Below are 23,659 nucleotides of genomic sequence, written 5' to 3'. Positions count from 1 at the left end.
TCTAGAATGGTTTGAATGTCAGTGTACTCAAGTAAACCACAGTCCTGGCTTATGACACCTTAATAAGTTAAAAGTCTTATTAAAACACAGGATTATACACTTTTTACATACGCGTTATGTTCTGTTAAATACATTGTTTGTTTATTTTTGTGGTTTTAGTTTTTATTTTATCCACTTCTGTTTTTTCAAATGCATTGTCAGATTTTTTTCCTCTAAATTGACTTATTTAAGTTTATTTATTTGTTGTTTTTGGACGGTTTGTCTTTATGGCATCTTAGTTTATAAGAGAGAAACTAAACTAAAAGTGTGAACTTATTAGAAATGCAAGATCATTGATTTGGCTTTTTATTTTATTTTTTTAAACACGAACACAGTTTTTAGCATTTCACGTTTTCAATTATTTGACCGATAAAATGTCTTTAAAAGTCTCTCAAAGTCTTTACTTAACCCTCAAGCAACTACAGGGACATTTTTGTCCATTTGGGCAATATGTTCCTCTTCATTTTGGCTGTATAAGTGCATATGGACACTATTTTGTATCAAGTCTATCTCCACACAAATTTTGAAATTAAAAAAAAAAACTCTTGTAAGGGAAAAAACATCCATCAAGGGCTGAGATTCCTCAAAATGATTGAAATTTTGGTAGTTTTGTAGAGCGCTGAAGTGGTTTAAGAGATTGAAATAGTTTTTAATGCAGTTTTTGGAGATGGACAGATGCCTGAGGGTTGAATTAAATTTACTGACTGGACCAAAAATTCAAAACCAACAGATATGAGAGAAAATTCTTTCTTTCATTCATGTCAGGTCCAATATGTACGTGTTTTTATCTATCTAAATATATATATATATATATATATATATATATATATATATATATATAATATATATATATATATATATATATATATATATATATATATACACACTACGTCACATTTATTCCATATGTTACATTTAAAAAAAATAATAAATAAAAGACGCTGCAAGGTAACCGTGCACCAATGTGCTAATATAAATTCGTGTTTTCTTTCATTTAATGTACAGTATGTTGCCAGAATGCCCCCCGCCCCCCCATCCTTCCCTTCCTCCTCCCCCCTAACTCTCCCCACTGAGACAGGCAGCGACAGGAGCGCCACCCTACACCGTGGATCATCTGTCAAGATATCACAGGAAAGAGAGACGTCACTCTCTGGATAGGGCAGGTTAGGGTGATGAAGACTGCGAGTTAACGTGTGTGTGCGTATGTGTGTGTGTGTGTGTGTGTGCAGTGCAACCATGTGTGAGGAAGATGAGTGGTGCAAAGGTGAGAGGAAGAGGACATTGCTGCAGGTGTAAGACAGTTATTTTCAACACTGTACGTAAATACAAGCATATGTGCCTGTGCACAAGTGTGTGTGTGTGTGTATCGCTGTATGTGCATGCATATTCGTGTGTGTGTGTGTGTGTGTTGATAGAGCTGGTTGTCAGGGGATCAGTAACAAGGCTGCTCTTGCAGTGATGTAATGCCTACAGGAGAACACAGCTGCCATGCCTGGGGGGTGAGGTAGTCACCAAGGGAGGAAGAGGGGAGGATAGATAGAGGGATGGAGCAATTGAGGGTAGGGGTGGTAGTGGTGGAGGGGTGGGGGGGAGAGGAGGGGGATTTGGGGGGGGATTGAATCAATAGGGAGAAGTAATGTGGTCATATCGTAAGCGGGAGACCTCAAACATTAATATTTAGCCGAAATACCAAAAGTGTCACATCTAAGGGAGTTTATCGTAAAATAGGAACGTATTTATTTAGTTATAGTGTAAAATACTTAGTTCATAGTATAAAATTATAACTGAATATCCTCCAACATCTTTTTTTTATGTGTAAAAGTAACTTTGATTAAAGATGATAACGTCAAAAAAAAAAAAAAAATAAATAAAGAGGTAAATGCTTCCTAGGAAGGAGCATGGGATTAGGATGTGTTACTCTGTAATGTGTGTGTGTGTGCTCATGCATGAGGTAGTTTCATCTCTATCCGTGCAGCCTGGAGGGAGGCATGCTCTCATCAGTCATGCAGCAGACCCCCTGCCCTCTAAACAACTTAACCCCCTGGAGGAGCGCCGCATCCACGGCTGCTGCACCAGTAATTCCGTCTCACTAGCGAGAAATTAGTTTGCTCTCACACACGTTTATATACATTCAGACACACACACATACACAAATGAAAGAAGAGGGTACGCTATCAAACACACCAAGGGGGGCTTTCAGGACCAGACAGGCCTTCATAAACCAGATGAACTACTTAAAAATCCCAGTTGGAGGTGTTGACTGGTGTGTGTGTGTGTGTCTACTGAATGTGTGTGTGCAGACAAAAAGTGTGTGTGGGGGGCTGTTAAGCCTTGACATGAAACGTTGCGTGATGCCGCAGGCATGTGCTTACAGTGTGTTTGCACGCATAAATATCCTGCAAATTTGCTCACGGAGCCGAATGTTAATTTTCACTGAGAGTGAGAAGGCTAACGGTTGTACTCTGAAGTTACACGTGTGCAGGCAACAAAGGACTAAATATGCACACGCACCCATCACGGTCTGCATTGATATGGAAAGACGAAGAATGCTTGTGTGAAGTGTGAGGTGAGAGTACACATCTCTTTATGCTGATTTCCCCGGAGCTGAGTTTGTCTACACTGGTTCAGTTGAGCAGAACGCACGGTTAGTTATTTCATTCTAAATGCTAATGTCCTGAGCCGGGACGCGCAGATTTCCCTCGGGGCGCTCGGAGGCAATAACCCTGTGGAGACACACCTCACCCGGCTCACGTGCTCACAGGTGGCAGCGCCGTCATAACCACGACGCTCCGAGAGAAACGAGACGGCGGCAGATCAGGTAATGAGCTCATACCGTCGTGACGCACAGACTGACGGGCGGGTTTCAGATCAGCTCCGTGTTAATTAGCTCATATCAGCTCAGCGGGCAGGTTGGAAAGACACACTGGTGGTCCAGCGTCTTGTCTCACTGCCTTAAAGCTGCCTCACGTCTCAGGCTGTAGCAGAGACTTCGCCACGAGTGGTTTGATCCATTCCAACAACTCTTGTGCTGTGTTTCCAAATTCATCCCTCTGAATGCTGCTCTTTTATATTTTTGGGAGCTAAATGTCGGGGTACAAAACGACAAACAGCGCACATCAGTTCCAACTTACATGACTGAAAGTTTCAGTCGGTCAGCAGTGTCCTCGAACACACAGGCGTGCAGCAGAAGTAAGGCGTTCCACCCTGGAAGCAGTGTGTGGGCGTAGAGGACGGACGTGGTGACAGTGGCTATCGCAACACTCGCGGTCAGGGACGGCTTTTCCTGCCATTACATGCCACGGAGATTGTGTGCGTTTCTGTGTGTCTGTGTGTGTGTCTGTGTGTGTGAATGTGTTACATCCACAGTGCAGCAGTGACATCACTCAGTCAGCTTCATTAGAACAATAGAGAAGGAATGACGAGATGCCGCGAGAGGAACTGGGCAAGCTGTTTTTTGTGTGCACGCTGCCAACGCCTACATCATGCTGTTAAATGATTTTTTTAAGCTGATGGTGGGACTTTAGAGCTTCCTTCCTTTGGCTACATTAAAAAAAATAATTTTTTTACCAATATGCATGCATAAATACTTCATCTAGATATTCACTTTTGTATACAGTACATACCACGGGCGTCTCCTCCTTTTCCTCAGGGGAGTCTTTATGTCACTTCATCAGAAACAGGAAATAGTTACACAACAGAAGGGGAAGTAGCCCCCTTAGCGCTGACCTGACTTCATTTCTGCGTGTGTGTGTCTGTTTGTGTATGGGGGACTGAGATTGTGTGCGTGCGGAGGGGGGAGATATCAACAGGACCGGGAATGATCACAAACACGCTGCATTCCTCAATCTGAAGCCGTGGACTCGCCGGGAACTCCAAATTTAGCCTGTTGCCGTGGTAATGGAAAATCTCTCGCCTTTATCAGCAAACAGAAGCAGCCCCAGAGGTTCAGCTGAAACTGTTTCTGTGTGGTCAGCATGTATTTACGGTAAAAAGGCCCGTTTGTGTACATACCAGGAAAAGTGTCAGAAGGTTTAAACTGCCAGCTCCAGCTTGTCTATTCATCTGCCAGTGAGCCTGAAAAAGAAAACCCCTATACCCCTTTGCAAACAACACATTAAAATAGATATTCGCAAACTGTGACACATTTATGCTGGATGCCAAGAAATACCAAGAGTCTGAACCAAAACGATGTTGGAAAAAAAAAAAAAAAAAAAAAAAAAAAAGAAGCACGAAATCGGAAAGTAAGGAAGCGGCGCTGTGGCATGCCAGAGATAAAGTGCATCAAAGACAGAGCGATAAACAGGAATCCACCATTGTTCCAGGGAACGACGCTATGACAAGAGCGGCAGTGGGCAGTCCGAGCATGAATGGAATTCGGTGGATGTGGTCCAGGCCCCGGCTAGGATAAACTAGCGCGATCTTTAGCTACTCCTGTTCCTTTTTCCTTCTGCCTTTGGAAATTTCCACTCCACATGTGTGTCAGAGTCATCAGCATAAATGCAACCGCGCTGCACAGCACTTGGCCCAAAGTCACGATAAGGTTGGAGTTATGAGGTGCTGATGGAGGTGAACCGGGCCTGGGTTTAGCACGCTGTTCAGCTTCAGCTCCTGTTGACCTGATGTGTTGACACTGCCTAGGTAACCGTTTCAACAAACTATTTTTATCCCATGCTGCATGAGTTCATGACAGGGGTGGGTTTGGATGTTCAGAAGCTCCAGATAGATTTCAAAAGCAGCAGGGCCCAGAGGGTATGCACTGTGAACAGCCTGTATACACAAACTCACTTAAACAACTATGGTGGAAGTATTTAGGTCAGTGTACATTACTTATTATAAAACATGAAACTTGCATCCGGTAATAAAGACAGCGAAGACTATTGTGTGTACGTCTAGTGCTTCACACTAACTTTCCACTTTTATTCTATAGTTTGACTTCAAGTTCACTTAAAGACAAATATCTAAAAATGGTAATCACTTTTCTTTTTAATACTTCTTAGCTTCTATATTACGTGCGTGCCGCTACTGACGACTCGAGCTCTAATCTTTATCCGCGCTACTTGGAATTTATGCATATCCCTCCTTTGCGCGGATGTGGGAGAAAATGTCATCCTCCGCCTTTGCATGCTAAAGTACATACGTATGACTGTGTTTCCCTCGATTGCGTGTGTGTGGCCCTTTTTGAGCCAGCGAAAGACTGATGGAGGAGAAAGGGAAGAAGAGCAGGAGGCAAGCAGAGCAGGGAGATCACGTCATGGTGGAAACATTTGGCAACGGCTCACATAAACACACACACACACAGAAGCATAAACACACACACACGCATACACACACACACACACACATACACGCGCTGGCCTGTTTTTGTTCTTCAGTTTTGAGGGAAAGAAGGGGAAAATGACATCAAGCTCATCATGTGAGGCCAATGAGACAGGGCGAGGGAGGGGGTGAGAACACTGGCAGAAACAGAACATTGTTACATAAAAATTCAACTCGGCACAGACCTCCTCCTCCTCCTCCTCCTCCTCCTCCTCCTTCGGGCCCTGTTACCGTATTATGTGTGCGTGAGAGTCTGCCCATATGTGCATGCATCTGCAGGCTCGGTGGAGTGTGTGTGTAGCTTGAGAATTTGGACAATACCTCATCAAGGCCTAAAAAAGGTGCTTGTTAACATAGCTGCAGAGCGTTAGGTCACCGTGCAGCTTCGAGGCTTCTCAAAGCCCGTAACACTTCTCAGAGCGGGGAGGTGATGTCATGCATATTTTCTAGCCCATATTCTTTGACCTTTGTGCTCCCTCGGTGCTGGCTGGGGTGGGGCCGGTGTGTGTGTGTGTGTGTGTGTGTGTGTGTGTGTGTGTGTTGTGTATCTACAGGCCAGGGTGAGAACACCAAGGCCACTGGCGCCAGATGTGACGACCGCAGGAGTCTGGGCCTAAAAATAGAGTTCTGTTCTCAGCACCGTGAAACAGGAGAGAGGAAGGAGGAAGGAGGAAGAGGAGGATGAGGAGGAGGAGGAGGAGGGGATGGGTAAGGAGTGGAAGAAGCACGGGGGAAGGTAAAAGGGTTGAAGGAGGCACGGCGAGGAAAGCGAGGTCATTGAGAATAATGTGTCAGATCTCCCCGGGGACGGTGAGCTCACCTCCTAATGGCACCACTGGCTCCTTCTCAATGAAATCATTGATCTGATGGAGCTCCCCGTGGCAGAATGGAGAGGGGTCAGATGGAGGAGGAGGAGGAGGAGGAGGAGGGCAAAGGGGAGAAAGGGGCATAGAGGTGCAGAAAGGGCAGGTTAGAAGGTTAAGAGGCAGAACAGACGCGGTGATGGAGGAAGGGAACCTTCGCTGAGGCCGGTGACGACACACCTGGAGATTCAGAGCGGTGGGCAAATGTCATTCAAACACTCAGCTTCACCGATCATGTCAATCTGATCTCCATCCATCACACAGCCACAGAGGCACTTATGTTCCTGTCTAGTCGTACAAAGAGTCGAGGTGGTGAAATGCAAGAAGCAGCTTTGGGTAAATAAGATAAAAAGCAGCACTTGCAATCTGCATCCGTCAAAGCTTCTTGAACACAGTTGGACTCTATCTCTCTGCAGGTTATGGAGGTTTAGAGGCTGGACTCCAAACAAACCAACATAAAAGAACTACAGACAACAAAGGCAAAAAAAAGACTGTGTGATGTTGCCTGTTTCTGCCTGTGTCTGATAGTTGCACTTGCATATGTCAGCTGGCACAATATTATCATTATTATCATTATTAGTTTACTGAATCGGGACAATGCAAATAAATCAACACTGATGCGTTAGTCATCAGTGTAAATGTCAAAATAAACCCAAAAAGACAGACAACGTAATGACAAAACATTTTGACGCACAATCGTAAAACAAACATTAATAGACCAAGCACCCCGAGAGTATGCATCAGATTAAATAAAACTATTTAGTCTATGTGATTTATTTTTAACCAGTGTTTTTTTCTCAGTTTCTGATGTGTGGTGCTAACTTGTTCCAGGAATGTGTTCCTCTTACAGATAAGACCTTTTGGGAGATTTCAGTCCTATGCCTCGGTACGTTACAGTCACCTCTAGTTAAAGCTCTCGTTCTTGTTCTTTCGATGTTTTTTCAGTCTGTCCGTAAAGATTCGGTAGTTGTCTAGATCAAGAATATTATACTTTTTTAAACTCTCATAATACTGAAAATGAAGAGGTTTCTTGCTTAACGCACATCCGTTCTGCACCCGCCCTACAGGAAATGTTTCTCCCTACCAGCAGGTGGCAGTAGTCCGTGTTCATCACTCAGAAGAAGAAGAAGGCTGCTCCAGAGTCAAGAACTTTGTGCTTATTTTAAGATTTTTTGTCAAGCAAAAAACAGCTTTACTCACCGGAAGATTTTTTTTTGTCTTAATACAAGATGATTTGATTGAATATCATTTTTGCTGGCAAAAAAAAAGACACAGCGCCACCTAGGGACTGGGTGCTCCTGTTATGTTACAGAGCGAAGCCAGACTGATGAGTGCTTAAGTATAACACTGGTGAATGGCGTCTAGTTCCCGCAGATAGTACAAGCTACAAACTGTCCTGACTCGTTGCCGATACGTTTGTCTGAAAATATTCAAAATTTTATTTACTTTCATCACTTATGTTGAAAGTAAATAAAGCAGGATATCTCTCTTGATCTCTCTTGATATCCTGCTGCAGATTCACCACTCAGGATATTGAATGGTCTGACTAGTTCAACAGGGGGTCCAACCAGTGCCAACTGTGCGGCATGCGCCAGAAAAACTAGGGCGACAGACGCTCGCCGACGGCCCGACGCCCCCACATGGCCGACTCTGGGACTGGCGTGACGGGACTAAAAGAAATCCTTTCAGCAAACACTGCAAAGGACGTCCCGTCTCACTGACTGAGCTCTCCGACCACACACGCTCTAACTGACATAAACACACATGAATGCGAACAAATGTGGCTACTTGTACACCGACGAACACACACACACACACAAAACCAGACACGTATTCAAGATGAAATGAGGAGTATTACCTCATCTCCTTAATTGCTCTTATCCTAGTCTGTTTTGTCTCTGTATTTTTCTCACACACACACTCACACACACGCACACTCTGAAGCATTGCCTCATGCACGTGCACGCCACTACTTCGTATGCACATATTCATGTGGAAAAGACACACAGGATCACGCATGCACATAAACACACAACAGGGACACACACAGGCCTCCTTATGTAGCTCATTGGAATGTCTCTGTGAACGGTCGCATTGTGAGATTCGGTCTCCCATGATTACCTCACCTCCTCAGCTTTTCTCTGATGCACACCACACACACACACACACACACACACATTAGACGGAGGCCGCCGCCCCGTTGTATAACAGCGCAGCAGAATGACACATAACTGAATTGACCTTTGTACCTTCGTCTGTGCAGTCACACCCTAACCTGATCTCATCAAAGCCCCGGGGTACACAGCAGCTCCTGTGTGTGTTTTCAGTGTGTGTGAGAGGCACCTTTCATCTCCTAATACCTCTCATCAGTGTGTCATCGCCGTGTCTCGTCTTGCGTGCTTTTGCACCGAGCTGGCCGGCTGACAGCGTGGGAGTCAGCGCGCTAACCTGTAAAAACCCCAAACTGTGACACTCAAATACTACAGCATGCAAATGCATATTCGTCATTATTAAGGTCACATAAGAAATCAGCTCATTAAATGTCTTATGGATATGTGCAACGCCGCTCATCAGCTGCAAATAATTAAAATGCGAGCATGTATAATACATTAGAAGTGTAAATAATGTTGTCATCGGTTTGCGTGACAGCATGACACACAGTTGGTTTAGATTATGGAATGTGAAACAGCTCACAAAACCCGTTTTCTCTTACACAAGTGGTGGAGCTCATAGCTGCCTACCTATTCGCGTTACACTCCAGTGCTGAACGGCTACTTTTATAAATAATAATTATTTTTTTAATTATTATTTTCCAAAAATAATAAAAGTTGCTCGGCACATCTTCTAGGATCTCATGTGGATTAATCATAATCATAATCTGACAAACTGTGCTAAAAACCAAACGTTAAACGGTCACGTTAAAGCTCTTTTAAACAATTGTCCGAATACTCGCCTGCTAATTTACTTTTGGAATCGCTCGGTGCCGACTGAAGCCTGTAAGTGAAGTCAGATGCCAGGTACTTTCTGCCTTCTTGTGAGTGTCATCAATCTAAACACATCTCATTTCCTCCTGTGTCTCTTTTCTCTCTTTGACCCAGTGATGCGATGCTCCGCTAAGCTCATGGAAAACGCTGGCAGATGGAGCCAGGAAAGATTAGGAGCAATCTTGCACATCTGCACACACACACACACACACACACACTGAGTGGATGAAACGCACATCTGCATGTGACTACACCTTCATTTCCTCTTTCATGGGAAGGGATGGGTCCCAGTTCTGCGTAATGGCACCGACTGATGACTGAAAAGCAACACAGATCTCGGTGCCACAGAATTTTTAATGATCTCTTTTTTCCTGCAAGAACTTTGTAGAAATAACAAAACAAAAAAAGTCCCTCATGCCGACGCTACATGTGACATCAGGTCAGTTTTTCACCTGCACGGATGGAAGAAAACTTCTAAAAGTTTGGGTGGATTCACCTCAAAAGCTGCAGACTCTGTAACCTGCAACAAGGAGGTAACACGTGGAATTAGATTAAACATCTGATGATGCATAGTATCCCTGGAGAGGAGAGTAGTTGATACTCTACTGTTTTTATTATGATACTTATAACATTTTGTCAGGCCCTTTTTACTCTTCCTTTTTTTTTTTCAGTACTTGAACAAAACGTGTGCGCTATGAATAAAACCATTTGTTATTTTTATCTCCACCTCCCTCCTCTTGAAACCATCACCCGGCGTTCTTTTCATCTGCAGAGCACACTTTTCTTTCTTTCTTTCTTTCTTTCTTTCTTTCTTTCTTTCTTTCTCTTCTCTCTCATTCCCCTTTTTGATCATTCCCTCCTAATCCGGCCTCCGCAGCTTCTGCTAAAACTAGAACATGTGGTTCAGATGCCAACAGCAAAACGTTTCACCCTGGCCGTCCCGACATCAGAGCTTTCTGTGACGCATGACACAAGCTACACAGCTGGCTGCAGCCAACGCACCACTACGAGCTACGCACACTGCTCGCTGTTGTCTTCATTTTGGCTGTGTGATTGCAGATTGGTGGGAAACACGCAAACTTTAGACCCACTGGGGAGGCAGCTGGCTCCGACCAAGTGATGTGATGTTCTGCTTGCACACATACACACACACACACACACACACACAGGCAACATTCATCAACTTACTGAGATTACTCCTGTGGTAAAAATATGGCGGTCCCGAGAGAGACGAGTTTCTCAAAACAGTTTCACACAATCGATGAAGAAGCGCACAAGGATACGGTTAACCCTTTACAGGGCGCTCACTGAAATACTGGGAAATTTAATTCTTATTATTACCATATAAGGTTCCTTGCCCCTAATGGGGACATGAACAAAACAGAACAGACACCAACGTAGTATATGTGCACATATTTTAAACATAATACTGAAAGAAATCCACGTAAAAATCAGCCGCTTTAAAGAAAATCTGCCTTTAAATGCATTTCTGTTTCGTTTTGGGGCGTACTCTCAGCCATCTTTATTTTCTGTCACTACCCACGTCATCGGTTTGGGACCATAGTTTAAGACCATAGCTCCAAAAAAAAAAAAGGGAAGGAAAACCCTGAAAACCGCCTCAAAAAAGAAATTATAGAGTCAAAAAAGGACTGAGTAATGGGTAGCTCCACCATTCTAACTAATTCCCAACTTTTGATCAGCTGATGAATGAACAGTTCATTCTTCATCTGCTTAGAAACTTCTTAAGATCCAACAGTGCAAAATGCAAATGCCGATTCCAGATTCTTCCTTGTGAGTGCAGCTAGCCAACATTGGAGAACAGGTATTGGTATTGGTGATAAATCATGGCAACGAACAGGTTTCTCTTTCCAGCCTTTATGAAACTCATGTGAACTTCATGTCCTCTTTTTAAGCGGTAAACAAACGTAAACATTAGGCGACTTCTTCTTCATGGTTCCTAATAAATGAGCTACACTGAGAGTTCATGCAGAGGTGGACTGTTTAGACCACATTAGACCCAGATTTGACCTGACCTTCTCTGATTAAATGAATCAAAACGACATGCTTCTAAAATGTCACTGAGACGAACAAGGACGCAGTTTAAAATGTGCGCTGGTTCCTGGAGCCATAAAGGGTTAAACCTTGCACACACATGGATTCAAAAGCATGCGCACATAAAAACACTGTACGACCACCACATCCTGCGTGTTCCAGGCTAAGTACAGGGTGAGACTGTGTGAGCGCCCGGATTACTCGTCTCCTTCAACAATGGTCCTATTGGGACGAGGCTCGTTCCATGACATCATCGCCATGTAGGAAGTAGTGGTGTACTTTCTAAACCTGAGTTATTGATTATTTAGTGAATGGGGAGAAACCTAAGAGGAGTAACTGATTGTTTTGGGATCAATACGCTCCTGGAACATGCGGTTTGGGTTGTGTAACATGTCATTCAAGCAGCGTATCTGCCATCTCCTCTCTTCCTGCGATTAATTACCCTTGTGTATGGGAAGATAAAAATGGGTCTGAAAATACGAAAACCAAAACCCCCACTTTATAAATGTGCGTTCTTGCGTAATCTCCTTTTGGCAAGCTTTTGCATAAGTTACATTTAAGGCAAAAAAAAAATGCTTCCCTTTGGACAGTGAGCTCAGTAATTATTCTTTGATTCACCCCGTCCATCCCATTTATGGATTCTTTTCGGCACACCGTTCTCTATCTGATTCTTCCTCCTTTCCCCTCCCACCCACATCACCCATCACTTGATTTGTGGCGTTGTATCACAGCGTGTGTGAGCCTGAAAATAAGTCGTCAGTCAGATATGAAGTCATCGCAGGAATTATTAGGATCATAAATCAGAGGTTCAGCAGAGGGGAGGTGGAAAAGAAGAGGGAGGTGGAGGGAAAAGGAGCACAGTCAGTGTAATGCTGCTCGCAGTTTTTACTATGCGCGTTAAAGAATGTAACGGCAGGGTTGAGGAGACAGACGGAGAAAAAGGGGAAGTCTCAGCTAGCGTAAACCTCTGCTAATGATTCATTTTTCTATTTTTGTTTTCTTCTGGAGCCAAACTAATGATGTAAAACTGACTGATACAAACAGAGAAATGCAGCAAATCATTAAACGTCTGAGACTTAGGCTTAACTACTGCTCTTAATTAAACTATTCCAACTTTATAGCACATTTGCGTTGCCTGGTGCGTGGAGGTCCAAGATGGCGCCCAACCTCTGAACTTAATCTGTACTCAGTTTGTTCACAAATCACATTTTATATCACTGCAGACTAAGCCGGCTACACAAATTCTTTGTCTCACAAAAAGAAGCCGCTGCAGACACCTCCTTGTGGCTCGCTGAAGACTATATAAAGACCAAAAACCCACCGCGTCCTATTAATTAAAGCCCGACAATTATTTCCTATTTATATTTCTCACACCCCCTTTCTCAGCTCCGTCTGACACACAAGCGGAGTCTGCTGCGCTCATCCGTGTGACGTCTTAATGCAAAGCATGCAGACGTTTGCACGCCCAGCCACAAATGCGCACACATGCATAAACGTCGTGTACGAGTGTGCACCGACTGCTAGCTCCACTGACCCCGATGATACAACCACCCAAACAACAGCCAACGCCATTGGCTGAGTCCTTCTGGGGAATATTCTCTGCCACTGTTGTCGTGGAAACAGCAGAAAAGCAGGGACAGAAATGGAAGAGGTGTGACTTTCTTTTTTTCCCCGTCTCTCCTGAAAGGAACAGTGAGCTGGGAGTGAGTGAGACTGATAAAGAGGAAGAGGAGGGAAAGGCTGACAGTGCTGACAGGGGGTCTTTTATTAATAACAATATAATGTCTGACTGGAAGAGCTGAGGAGGAAAATCCCGGCTTTCTGAGAGGATCAGAGAGTGTGTAAGTGTGTGTGTGTGTGTGTGCGCGCGCATACAATATTCACCCAAACCTAAGCGTGTGCTCAGTACATCTTCTGTGACTGTGACTAATTGTGGAGCCCGTGCTCGTCGAGGCAATCCTCAGCGTCCGTGAATGACTCATGAAAAAGCACCAATCCACCAGCGCAAGGAGAGAATTCGCAAGAAGGAGAGAATGGGGGGATGTTGGGATGCAGAGGTCGAGATTTCACCGAGCGGCATGCTTCCGCTGTCTCGTTTCCAATCCTGACGGAGGCAGATTACCCTCTCCCTTCCGCGCTGACACATTTGGGACGGACTCATAAGCCTCCGTGGGTGGACGTGCATGTGATGCCGTCCCCTAAAAAAGCGGCGGCCACCTCAGTCGAGATGTTATTAACTCAACGAGGCTATTAACAGTCTTGCTGGGTCTCAATTATAAGTCTTAGCGTGCTTAGTGGATGCTACTAGGGGGATAATAACTGCGGTAAATAAGGCGGGAGGATTGGAAGTTAAGCTTCAGCATTATTGGGAAGCTTAAACATCAAAGCGCCATCAGAGAGGCTTTGAATTAAGTCGGCATGCTTTTATGTTTCCTCCTCTCCCTCCTGTCTTCACATATACCCGTGAACCTGACACCACAAAGTCAGAATACTACTTGTGTAGCTCCATGAACACTTATTGTGCTCATTGGTGACATCTGCTGGCCAAGCTGTGCAATGACAATGGTGCACCTGCTGGCTGCACATAAACAAAGGCCTATAAAAATAGAAGCTTTTGGATATTAAAGGTTTCTCCGTCATCGCACACACACGCTCAGTATTAACCACAGTAACACTCTGGCGTACCGGTGAGAAGGGAGACTTTGTGGAAGGTGCCCTCCAACTTTCCCATGAGAATGTGCATGAAGCCGTCTTTGGACAGATGCCCCGCTTCTTTGGAACTCTGGTCGTAAACCACCACTTCCTGCTTCCTGCCCAGCTCCACCTGCACAAAAGAGTAAGCAATGACAAAGAGAGGCGAGGTCATTATACAGTGCCACTGTGGAAAACACGAGCGTGATGTATCCAGAGTTGACTGATTTGACTGGAATTTTAAGCATCTAATTTGCATACCAGGAAGCGTAATGTACCCATTATGTGTATTCCTGAAAAGCTGGTTCTGAGGAAGGTGAGCATTGATAGGGGATGATAGAAGACGCGGTGTTGATAAATGAGCTGCAGGGAGGTTGAAACAGTGACAGTTTGAGCCTGGGAAAGCTTCCTGAAACTCTCGCCAGCTCATTGCTGTCATTTTCACCAGGAAGCAACAACAACAGCAAGAAAATGAAACTCAAACGCAGCACTTGGAGTTGCAAGAATAAACATTTGCTTTATTGTTCCCAGCGAGTGCAACAGAAAGTTGTACCCAGGTGATTCTAGAGTAAGTTATGACGGTAAAGTACAGGATCATAAATAAAGCATGAGGTCTGAGTGTTGCGCGGCGCAGCGGTGTCTGTGATATTTACGGCTCGGATGCCGCTGAGAAGGTTGTTTGTTGTAATGGAGGTGAAATGATAAAATCCGGCAACATAGCGAAGGGTGTGGGCATCCAGTGCGTCCGAGTGGTGCTGTTTATGTCAGATTGTGAGCGAGATGAGAGGATGTGAGCATGCGCCGATATGACAAAGTGTCTCTCTGTGCGCGTTCGTGTGTGTGTGTGTGTGTGTTTGCGATGAGGGAGCGTGAGCATGTGCACGTGGCTGCTCGCCAGGCTCTGTTGTTCCCCATGTTGTCAGGCAGGCTTCGGTCACATGACCATCAGGCAGCGCCTACTGCAGCTATGAATCACTGCATCACTGAACCGCCACTGGACAGGAGGAGAGGAGGGAGGGAGGGAGGAGGGAGGGACGGGTGAGGGGGGCTAGCTTGAGGGAGGATGGGATGGGGGGGTGATGGAGAAAGATGTGCAAGACAAGTGAAGAGGATGAAAGGGAGGATGAGGGAAGCTTGTATGTACGAGGAGGAAACTAAAGATGGAGGGGGGTGAGGATGAAGCTCATTGAATTTCTTTGTTTACCGCAATAAACGACACAAACACACCACTCGCATGTGCTAAGTGTCATTTGAACAGACACTGGCTTCCAGGCAAAGCTGCACTGTTCCCCTCTCTGTCTGCTGAAGCTACGGCGGTGATGATAGCTCATGGTATACACGGCTCCACAGCGTGTGCATGGAGAGCGCCTTATTATGTTTCTGCTTACAGAGCAGCTGTAGCAGAGTGGCCTGGAAGACGGCCAGAGAGGGGATTCAGGCAGGACAAGGTCAGTCTGTGAAGTAAGAAGTTGCTCCGTAGCTCCACAACATCACACTGCGATAAACTACAAGATTTCTGGTTTGAGTCTGGCTGGATGACTCGGATGCTTATCAGTTCCTTCATTACATACAATAAAATTATTATTAGTAGCGCTTTTTATGCATCTGTCAAAAAAGGCATCAATGCAACAAATTTTAGTTATTTTTTCCCCCTTTAGGCCTCTTTATTTTAAATCCCCCAACTTCCTCCATCTTTCCTAACCCTAGGTAATTTTAGCTAATAATCCTAATGGGATCAGATCTACTTTGGGCCTGTGATGTCAGTGCCCGAGGATTACTACGAGACTTTAACTGTATATAAATGCACAGCACAAATACACGCATGCAACTCGACACGCTGATGTTTATGAACGGCCCGGTTCACGTTTCACTGTCAGGTGGAAAAACATCAAATGAGTGACTGAGGTTTTTTTTTCTCTTTAAGGAGCAAAAAAGATTGTTGGAGTTTTTTTTAGCAAAGAGGCTGATATAACATTTGAACTCTTCCACTTTGGAAGTCTTCACTCTGGGATATATTTAACACTCAGCACAAAGAGGAGGATGTTTACTTTGTTTTGCAGCAAATTTGTTCCCGAATATCAGGCCAAATTACACAACCTGCTAAGTATGTGATATGTGCAAAGATTGCTGCAGTGTTAGAGGTCAACGACCCAGGGCTCGGGCTCGCTGTCAGACTGCAGCATTGGTACAGATCCCTCATGCCTCTGCAGTGCTACAGCATCACTAATATTACAGCGCTGGCCCCCGGCTCTCTGACGCATGCATACTGCAGGTAAACAAGGAATGCCACGGGCAGAGAGGGAACACAAGCGAAGAAAGAAGGTAAAAGGAGGAAGCAAGGAAATAAAGGAGATAAGTTGAGGGAAGAGAATCGTATATTTTTATATATATATAGAAGGAGAAAGAGGGATAAGGAGAACAGGAGGTGGCACATGCAGAACAACTGCTACCACTCCGGCTGTACCCAAGATTTATCTGAAGGATCTGGAGGCTGGTATCACAGCAGGACACAAACAAGGAGTGGCCACAGGGGACGGGTTATTTTCTTCCTTTCCTCTGCAAACAAATATGTCAAAAGAGACAAAAACAAACTGCACAACGCGCGACACGCAGAAAATATTAAATCCATTACAGAAATATGAAACTGCAAGAAATCCTCAGCAGTCTCTGCAGGTTTCCAAATGACCCTGCACTATAAAATATGTAAGGAGTTGAAGAACAACAAGGCTGGAGTCAAGGCTCGTCCTCAAAGTCAATGCTCCCTGTTAGATTTTATTCGCACACTATGAAACATAAATGATGGGTAGTTTGGCAGTAAAAGATATTTGTGGAGCTGTGCGTACGGTAAACGCTTCTGCAAAAAAGTGAAACATGACTTGGCCTGACCTCAGAAGTGCTGTTGACCAGTGTCAAGGTCAGTGACGAGTGTGTGCGTGAGTGTGTGAACTGGTCTGTGACACAGCATCAGCATAAACAGTCTAAAAATGGAGCTGCATTCCTGAAGCGCAGTCCTCTCAGACTGTCCACTCTAGGATGTCCCACAGAAAAGAAAATGATGTGAGTATGAACCTCAGTAAAGAAGAGACATGGTAGAGCTGGGTGGTAAACTGGTTCATGCAGAATACCAGTATTTTCTTATAATATGGATTATTAAAATGTCTGAGAATGAGAAAAAGAAATATTGTGTGCAGACTACAGTTATTACGGTAGCTGGTTGCATTGCTATTGACATTACAGACATAGCAGTTTAAATATGTTTAAATATGAACAAATATGTCAAAGTAAATGGAACCATAATTGTCCATGTTTTTTCATTTCATCTTGATAACATTTTTTTTTTATCTCTGAGCTATAAATGTCCCCGGATTTCCACATCAGCAGTCAGTGCTAACACGGGGCCATGCAAACCTGTTTTACTACTAGTGTGGGATTATTCTACAATATTTACTCATCATAACAGTAAAATAGTTCACCCTCAGTCAATCTACTGCATTAATTCCTCTCTCGGCCAGTAGAAAATGTTTTGAACATGTGATTACACATGAAAAAACGCTCAGCCCTAAGACACAGGATCACACTGCACGATGGATTTTGATGTCAATGTGTTGTGCATGAGTCAAACTTTCCCATGGGATGAATAAAGTATCTGTCTATCTATTCTACTGCAGCAATTGCACAACATGAAACACACATCAGACATTTAATTATAATTTTGATTGATGTATAACCACATTTATTGCATTCTTAATATTGGGTTTACAATTTCAAGTGCATGCAGCAGACGGTGACCTCTCCTCACAGTGGGATTGCCACACAGGGCGCAACATACACCTCTCCCCGCTGTATAGATAACACTCTGGGGCCAGATGACGTCAATGACCGACACTGGCAGCTGTCACTTTCATGTATGCTACGGGAAGTGTGATATGTGTCATAAAGCTCTTGTATCTCTATCCCTGTGAAGACAGACGCAGAGGAATAAAGGTCATTAACGATCAAATCCGGGGTTTAAGGTGGAAGAATTAAGATTGTGCTGACGCTTCAGACCGAGTTTACGGGTCGTGGCATTAATGTTTTCGGGATGTGAAGATGTGTCAGGGTGCTGAAAGTCCCTGATGTCCGCATGTGCATGTGCAGTGTGAGGTCATGCTTGATCATTTCAGACACGGGAGCGACATGATACGGTCACACCTTAACACCAGCAGAGTGTCGGGGGACGTTTCGGACACACACAAGGCCTTTCGCGTGCGTTCGGTAAGGACTGTGAGCTTTTTACATGCAAGTATAAGGTTTCTCACAAACACACAGACACAACTGATGTCTAGAAAGGTGAATCACATATATCCAGCTATCGCATCCTTCACACTTTTTATATGCCATGTCCCGAAAACGCTCCCACATATTTTGCCTGCAGCAGTATATGATTAAAACTATCATTAGAATAAGAGCATGTGCGTCCATGTCAAACTGCGGGACCTTTAAAGCAAACAGTGATTCATGTTGTGACCTCACCAAAGCAAACACATGACACATCCGGCTGTGCAGAACAACCGCTGCCAGCTACAGCGTCTTTGTTCTAACTTGGGATGAGGAAAAATGTGAATGAAACACAGAAAATTCCCTGAATGTGCCCTCGGGGTCATGTGGGAAAAAAAAAAAAAAAAAACTAAATCCACACAGTGAGTCATCAACTTCTCAAGTTCTCAGTTCTGCTTCTAAGGTCGAGGGATGTGACACACGAAAAACACTCATGCGTTGTCCTTCATTTTGAAAGAGTGCACAGTAATTACTGGAAACATTCTGTGTCTGTTCCGAAAAATGCGTGGTGTTTTCCAAAGGCCGGCGTCTTTGCCTTGTGTCTGACAGTTTCCAACTTCTTGTCGGTGAGGTCTCACCCTCCATTCTCCAAATTCACCTTGGATTTCCCATAATGTGTCATCCCAGCCACCCCCCCCCCCCCCCCCCATTCCCCCTTGGCGAGGCAGGATAAACACAACATATGGTGCGTCATCGGTGGAACTGATGGAGATCTTCTTCATTGCATAAATGCATTAGTGGGTCACGTGTGGTCCCTGCCTGTGCAGCAGGGCACTCAGCCAGTCCTACCAATTAAGATCACAGACGAGATCACAGAGCCTTTGACTGGCTTGCTTATTTGCTTCGTGGCCATTACGCCAAGGAACAGCTGTTTATTGTCACGTCTAATATTTGCATTTTATTTGTTTATTTGGGGAGGAGCGTGAACATTAGTGAACACTTGCTATAAATCGCTGACGTTGTGTAAATTAGCCAGAAGTTTATTTCCATCCGTGATCCTCATACTATGGTATAGCAACACTTGAAGGCGTATCAGAGTCTAAAATTAGCAGTGTTCTCATCAGATAGCTGCACAAGAAGAACACAATTACTGCTGCATATATCTATCCATCTATTTATCAAAGCATTTCAACCATTTTCTGTCAGTTGAATTATTAGTGCACTGACTAAATTCTTTAAAGCCGCATTAATGTAACTTATTTAGCACTTACTCGTTTTCTGAGTCAAAAAGCTAAAAAAGCTCAGATTAACTCCCCACATAGGAAATTTAATTAGTTCCCTTTTCTCATACTGACTCCAGTTTTAAGTCGATTTCTGATTCAATCTCTCTTAACGCTCCCATTTAAAATCTGTGCACCGCAGAGCATTGGGGCTCCAGGTAATCACATCACTTTTTGAATGTGGGTCGGTGACATTTGGCTGATACCTGAGCCACTTATCTAGGTCAGTATGATTAAAAAGCTGAATTATTTACGGATTTACAGTTTCTGTCCTCTGCAAAGAAAGATAAGAATGAGGAGAGATGATTGTGGTTAGAAATATCTAAGTTCCTGAACATCCCAGCATGTGACAACTTGTAACGCGTGTCTCAATGAAAAGGCTTTAAATAGCACTTTAAATAGATTGTGATGCGTTCACTCATTCATCATCCCTGCCTGCATACAGAAGGAAAGAAGGGTGCTCCTCCAGACTGGTCGCTGGTAGTGAAAACCTCTGGTCCATCTGTCGGGCCTGCGCGGCCGGCTGTTCCCATCACAGCAGCAGGGATTAGCCGTGGCTTAAGCCAAGAAACCAGCCGCATGCCCTCCAGCCTGTCAGAAAAGGCACGAGGAAGCCCCATTCCAGACTAAGCCTGTGCCATCCCTCTCCCAGCAGAGGTCCACCAACACGTAACCTACTGTATCCAGCTCCGTGTGACCCACATTAATAAAGAGGTGATGAAGGGGATGGGATGCGAGAGGTAGAAGAAAGACGACACCATTTTGATCGCCGCTGTGCTGGTCGAGGACGTTCATTCAGCTCCGTTAACCGAAGCTATGGGAGCTTCTATGAAAGAGGGTGAGTGCATCGCCTTGGGGGATGCAGGCTATTAGTTCTCAATGGGATGTGAGGCGGGAGGCAGCAGCTCATCCATGAATACCCTCAATGCTGCTCTCCTGCTTCCTGCATTCACTTCCCCAACAAAGGGCCACGATGGTGTTCTTTGCTGTCTTGGCTGGCTGAGGCGGCTCCTGGCCATGTGGGGGGTAGAGAGGATGGTGTGTGTGTGTGTGTGTGTGTTTGTGTGTGTGTGTGGAATTACTTGGGAGCTGGCTTTAACACCACACAGCCAGCCTGCACGTGCCCAGCCCGCGGCCTGCCAGTGGCCGCACAAAAGGGATGATGTCATGCTTAGCCAATAACAAAAGAGTCTGGGTCCGTCAGGCCCTCCCCTCTCACCCGGCTAGTTCCAGCTTTATCCAGCCTAGCATTAATCACAAGCCTTATCCTCTTTACTGGGGGTGGGGAAAGGATAATAACAAACCATCCATGAGACAACGCTAGACAGGGAGAGGAAAATTAACTAAACGAAGAAGGAACGGGCTGGTGGCGGGAAGCTGCTGCGGGAGACAGACAGACAGACAGACAGACCTGTCATGAGACTGAAAGTGAGAGAAATCAGGAGGAAGCATGGCTCTGTGGGGTGCCACAGTGTGAGATGTGCCAAGCACAAGGCCCCACACGGAGATGAACCCAACAGACTCAGCACAGAAACACACTGAAGCCTGCTGCCCTGACTACAGTAATGAAACTCAGACTGAATAGATCCAAAGCCTATCAAATGTGTCAGCTCTCCAGCTGCAGCTTTTTTTTTTTTTTGGCTTCCTCGTTTGTCTCTGTTGTTTTCTCTTTGTTATTGTTTTTCGGTCTAAATCCGTAGTCTGCGAGAGTAGGTCACGCATCATCACAACCCAAAAAAACATCATTATTTGGGCAAAACTGGATCCTTCTGTGAGGATGAGTCACATATTCTAAGATGCACCATGTTCAGGCCACATCAAGCGAACCGTAACTCAGGCTGGTGGAAGGAACTAACAGAAGTTATACAAAGATCCTTACTAGAGGTGAATTTGTCTGGCTGAAGCCTGACATACATGACATGAGGCACACAAACCCTCAATGAGCATAATTTTACTGTAAAAAGTAGCAATAACACACAATTCTCCATTAGTAATGGACTGACCATGTGGAAAGTGTTTAAGTGGAATCCAACAGGAGCAGCAGAGTAGAATTAAAATATTTTTTTGCCATTTAGCCATTTGGGTGATTCCCAATGTGTTTCCTGATCACGTAAGCAACTAGAGTCCCGGCTGCAACTTCTGGACAGATACGTTATCTACGAGGCGCAACGCGGGAGAAGGTCGTAGTTCATTGACATCACACAATGAGATGACAGGTTCGACACTTGCTCCTGGCAACCGGGAAGTAAAACAACAAAAACAGCAATAACATTTTATGGACTACCCTCCTGCGTCACACCTAGGAAAAAAATGCCAATCACCTGCTAGTTCAGCTGTAAATCACTGTGTTACTGCATTGGGTGTAACATGGTTAAAAGTTAAATAAATACCTAAAAATAACGTTTGGAGTCAGAAGGAGGGACGCCATCAGCCATCTCCTCCAAAGCTTGGCGTTGCTGGGTGATGAGCGGCCACTCAAACTGCATAATCCCATCCCATACATTAAAAAAAAAAAAAAAAAAAAAAACACCACCAACAACAACAAAACTTCATCCCATCACTGCTTTGGTTTCCCCTCTCGAGTTCCTTCGGTTTCACAGACGGACTAAAAATACAGGAGTCGGCGTGCCGCGGGTGGACGAGCCATGGAAAAAAAGGCTGTCATATTCGGAACAGAAGTCATGGAAAACGGGAGGATCCGATTTCAGGGCCACTGATAAGCAACAAACCTACAGTACGCCCGCATGCCCGCCAAATATAGCACCCACTGATGTGGCGCAGGCTCGGGCTCGCACTGAGGAGGCCTGTCCAGAACCACAGCGGTAACATGGGCTCAGGCTGTTTATGATGATCCGAAAAAAAATATATCAAAGTCAGTGCATTGCACAAGGTAATCTGAATCTGTGGCATCTGGTTCAAGGAAAGACTTACTACACTGAAGGGGCGCCCCTACTGTACGACACATGGATGATGCAAGCAGCTCTGTTACAATTCCACCCCTAACTGTGATACTGTGATATATTTGTGCGGGTCTATTTCCATTTGAACTATCATTTTCATACACTTTACATTCCCGTGCAGATTCTGCTGGAACAAGCGAGATTATGCAACACCCTGAATAAAAGCACCTTCTTAATTCCCCGAGCTATTTGCAAGTTTTTCTTTGCAAAATCTTGCAAATCCCCCAAGTCTACTTGGCCCAAACATTGTTAAAGTCAGATTTGTATTTATTTATTTATTATTTACAAAACTAAAATGGAAAGCTATATGAGAATATATCAATACTAGCATCCAGGAGCCGGTTAGCTTAGCACAAAGGCTGGAAACAGAAGAATTGGATAGACCAGCTCTGCACAAGGTAACTGAAATCCATGCACCAGCACGTTAATTAACCTCCTGTATATCCTGTGTTTGTGACAAGTGTAAAGACCTTTTTACTTAGATTATTTAGTTGGAAAGAATCAGGTTGTCTTGGCCTTGTCAGAGATGTGGACGCTTGCCACAGAGACAGTCTGGCATCACATCCTGCCGCCTAAAACGGAATCAACTGTCAGGTAGATTTAACAGAGCTTTAGCTCACCTTCACCTTGCCATTGGGTTGCAGCAGCTCGGTAACCGACACCTTGTCCTGCTGCAGTCTCCTCTTCACCAGCTTCGAGCAGCAAACGTTGACCGCGCCTTGCACGTGCGACGCGTTGTACTCAGAGAACGTCCGGCTGTCAATCACCAGCAAGCGGCCCGTCCCTCTCTGGATGAGGCTGGCCAGGCGCTTGATGTCCATCGCGGTTCGTTTATTGGGCCCTTTCTCCCCTGCCATGACGTCGGAAGGGACGGTCACCGATGAGGGGGTAGCAGCAAAGGAAGAGGGGCGGACGAGAGAGGGGGAAGGATGAGATGGGGAGGTAGAGGAGGTCAGTGGAGGAGGGCTACCACTGGAGCAGGCGCTACGAGATCCATGGTTCCTGAAGAGAGAAGAAGGAAAATATATTTTTTAGGCCCAAACTGATGAGAGATTAAGTAGGAACCCCTTACCTACTATATGTGTTTTACATTAAACTCAGCCTGGTGCTATTTATAAATTTACATTATTATTATCATATTTCATTCAATATTAAGCTATTCAAATGATACACAGGTTTAAATATTCATTTTTTATTTCAAACATGTGTTTGGTGGC

At 44.7% G+C, this 23,659-nt stretch overlaps 1 protein-coding gene across 5 annotated transcripts in view; it reads right to left on the bottom strand.

The window, feature by feature from the left end:
- dusp8a (dual specificity phosphatase 8a) overlaps positions 1-23,659 on the bottom strand; it is a 44,513-nt gene that overhangs the window by 14,065 nt on the left and 6,789 nt on the right. For 4 of the 5 annotated variants that reach the window (XM_047595751.1, XM_047595752.1, XM_047595749.1 and 1 more), the window contains exons 2-3: positions 23,063-23,444; positions 13,940-14,078 (exon numbers count right to left, since the gene is read on the bottom strand). In XM_047595751.1, coding sequence (XP_047451707.1) covers positions 13,940-14,078; positions 23,063-23,299 — 376 coding nt within the window. In that variant the 5' untranslated portion in view covers positions 23,300-23,444. The remainder of the gene's footprint in view (positions 1-13,939; positions 14,079-23,062; positions 23,445-23,659) is intronic. The other variant, XM_047595750.1, reaches the window with a different exon arrangement.

Source organism: Mugil cephalus, chromosome 10 (assembly GCF_022458985.1).
Source record: "Mugil cephalus isolate CIBA_MC_2020 chromosome 10, CIBA_Mcephalus_1.1, whole genome shotgun sequence".
In the NCBI taxonomy this organism is placed as follows: Eukaryota; Metazoa; Chordata; class Actinopteri; order Mugiliformes; family Mugilidae; genus Mugil; species Mugil cephalus.
This window is presented reverse-complemented; position numbering and strand designations above follow the sequence as displayed.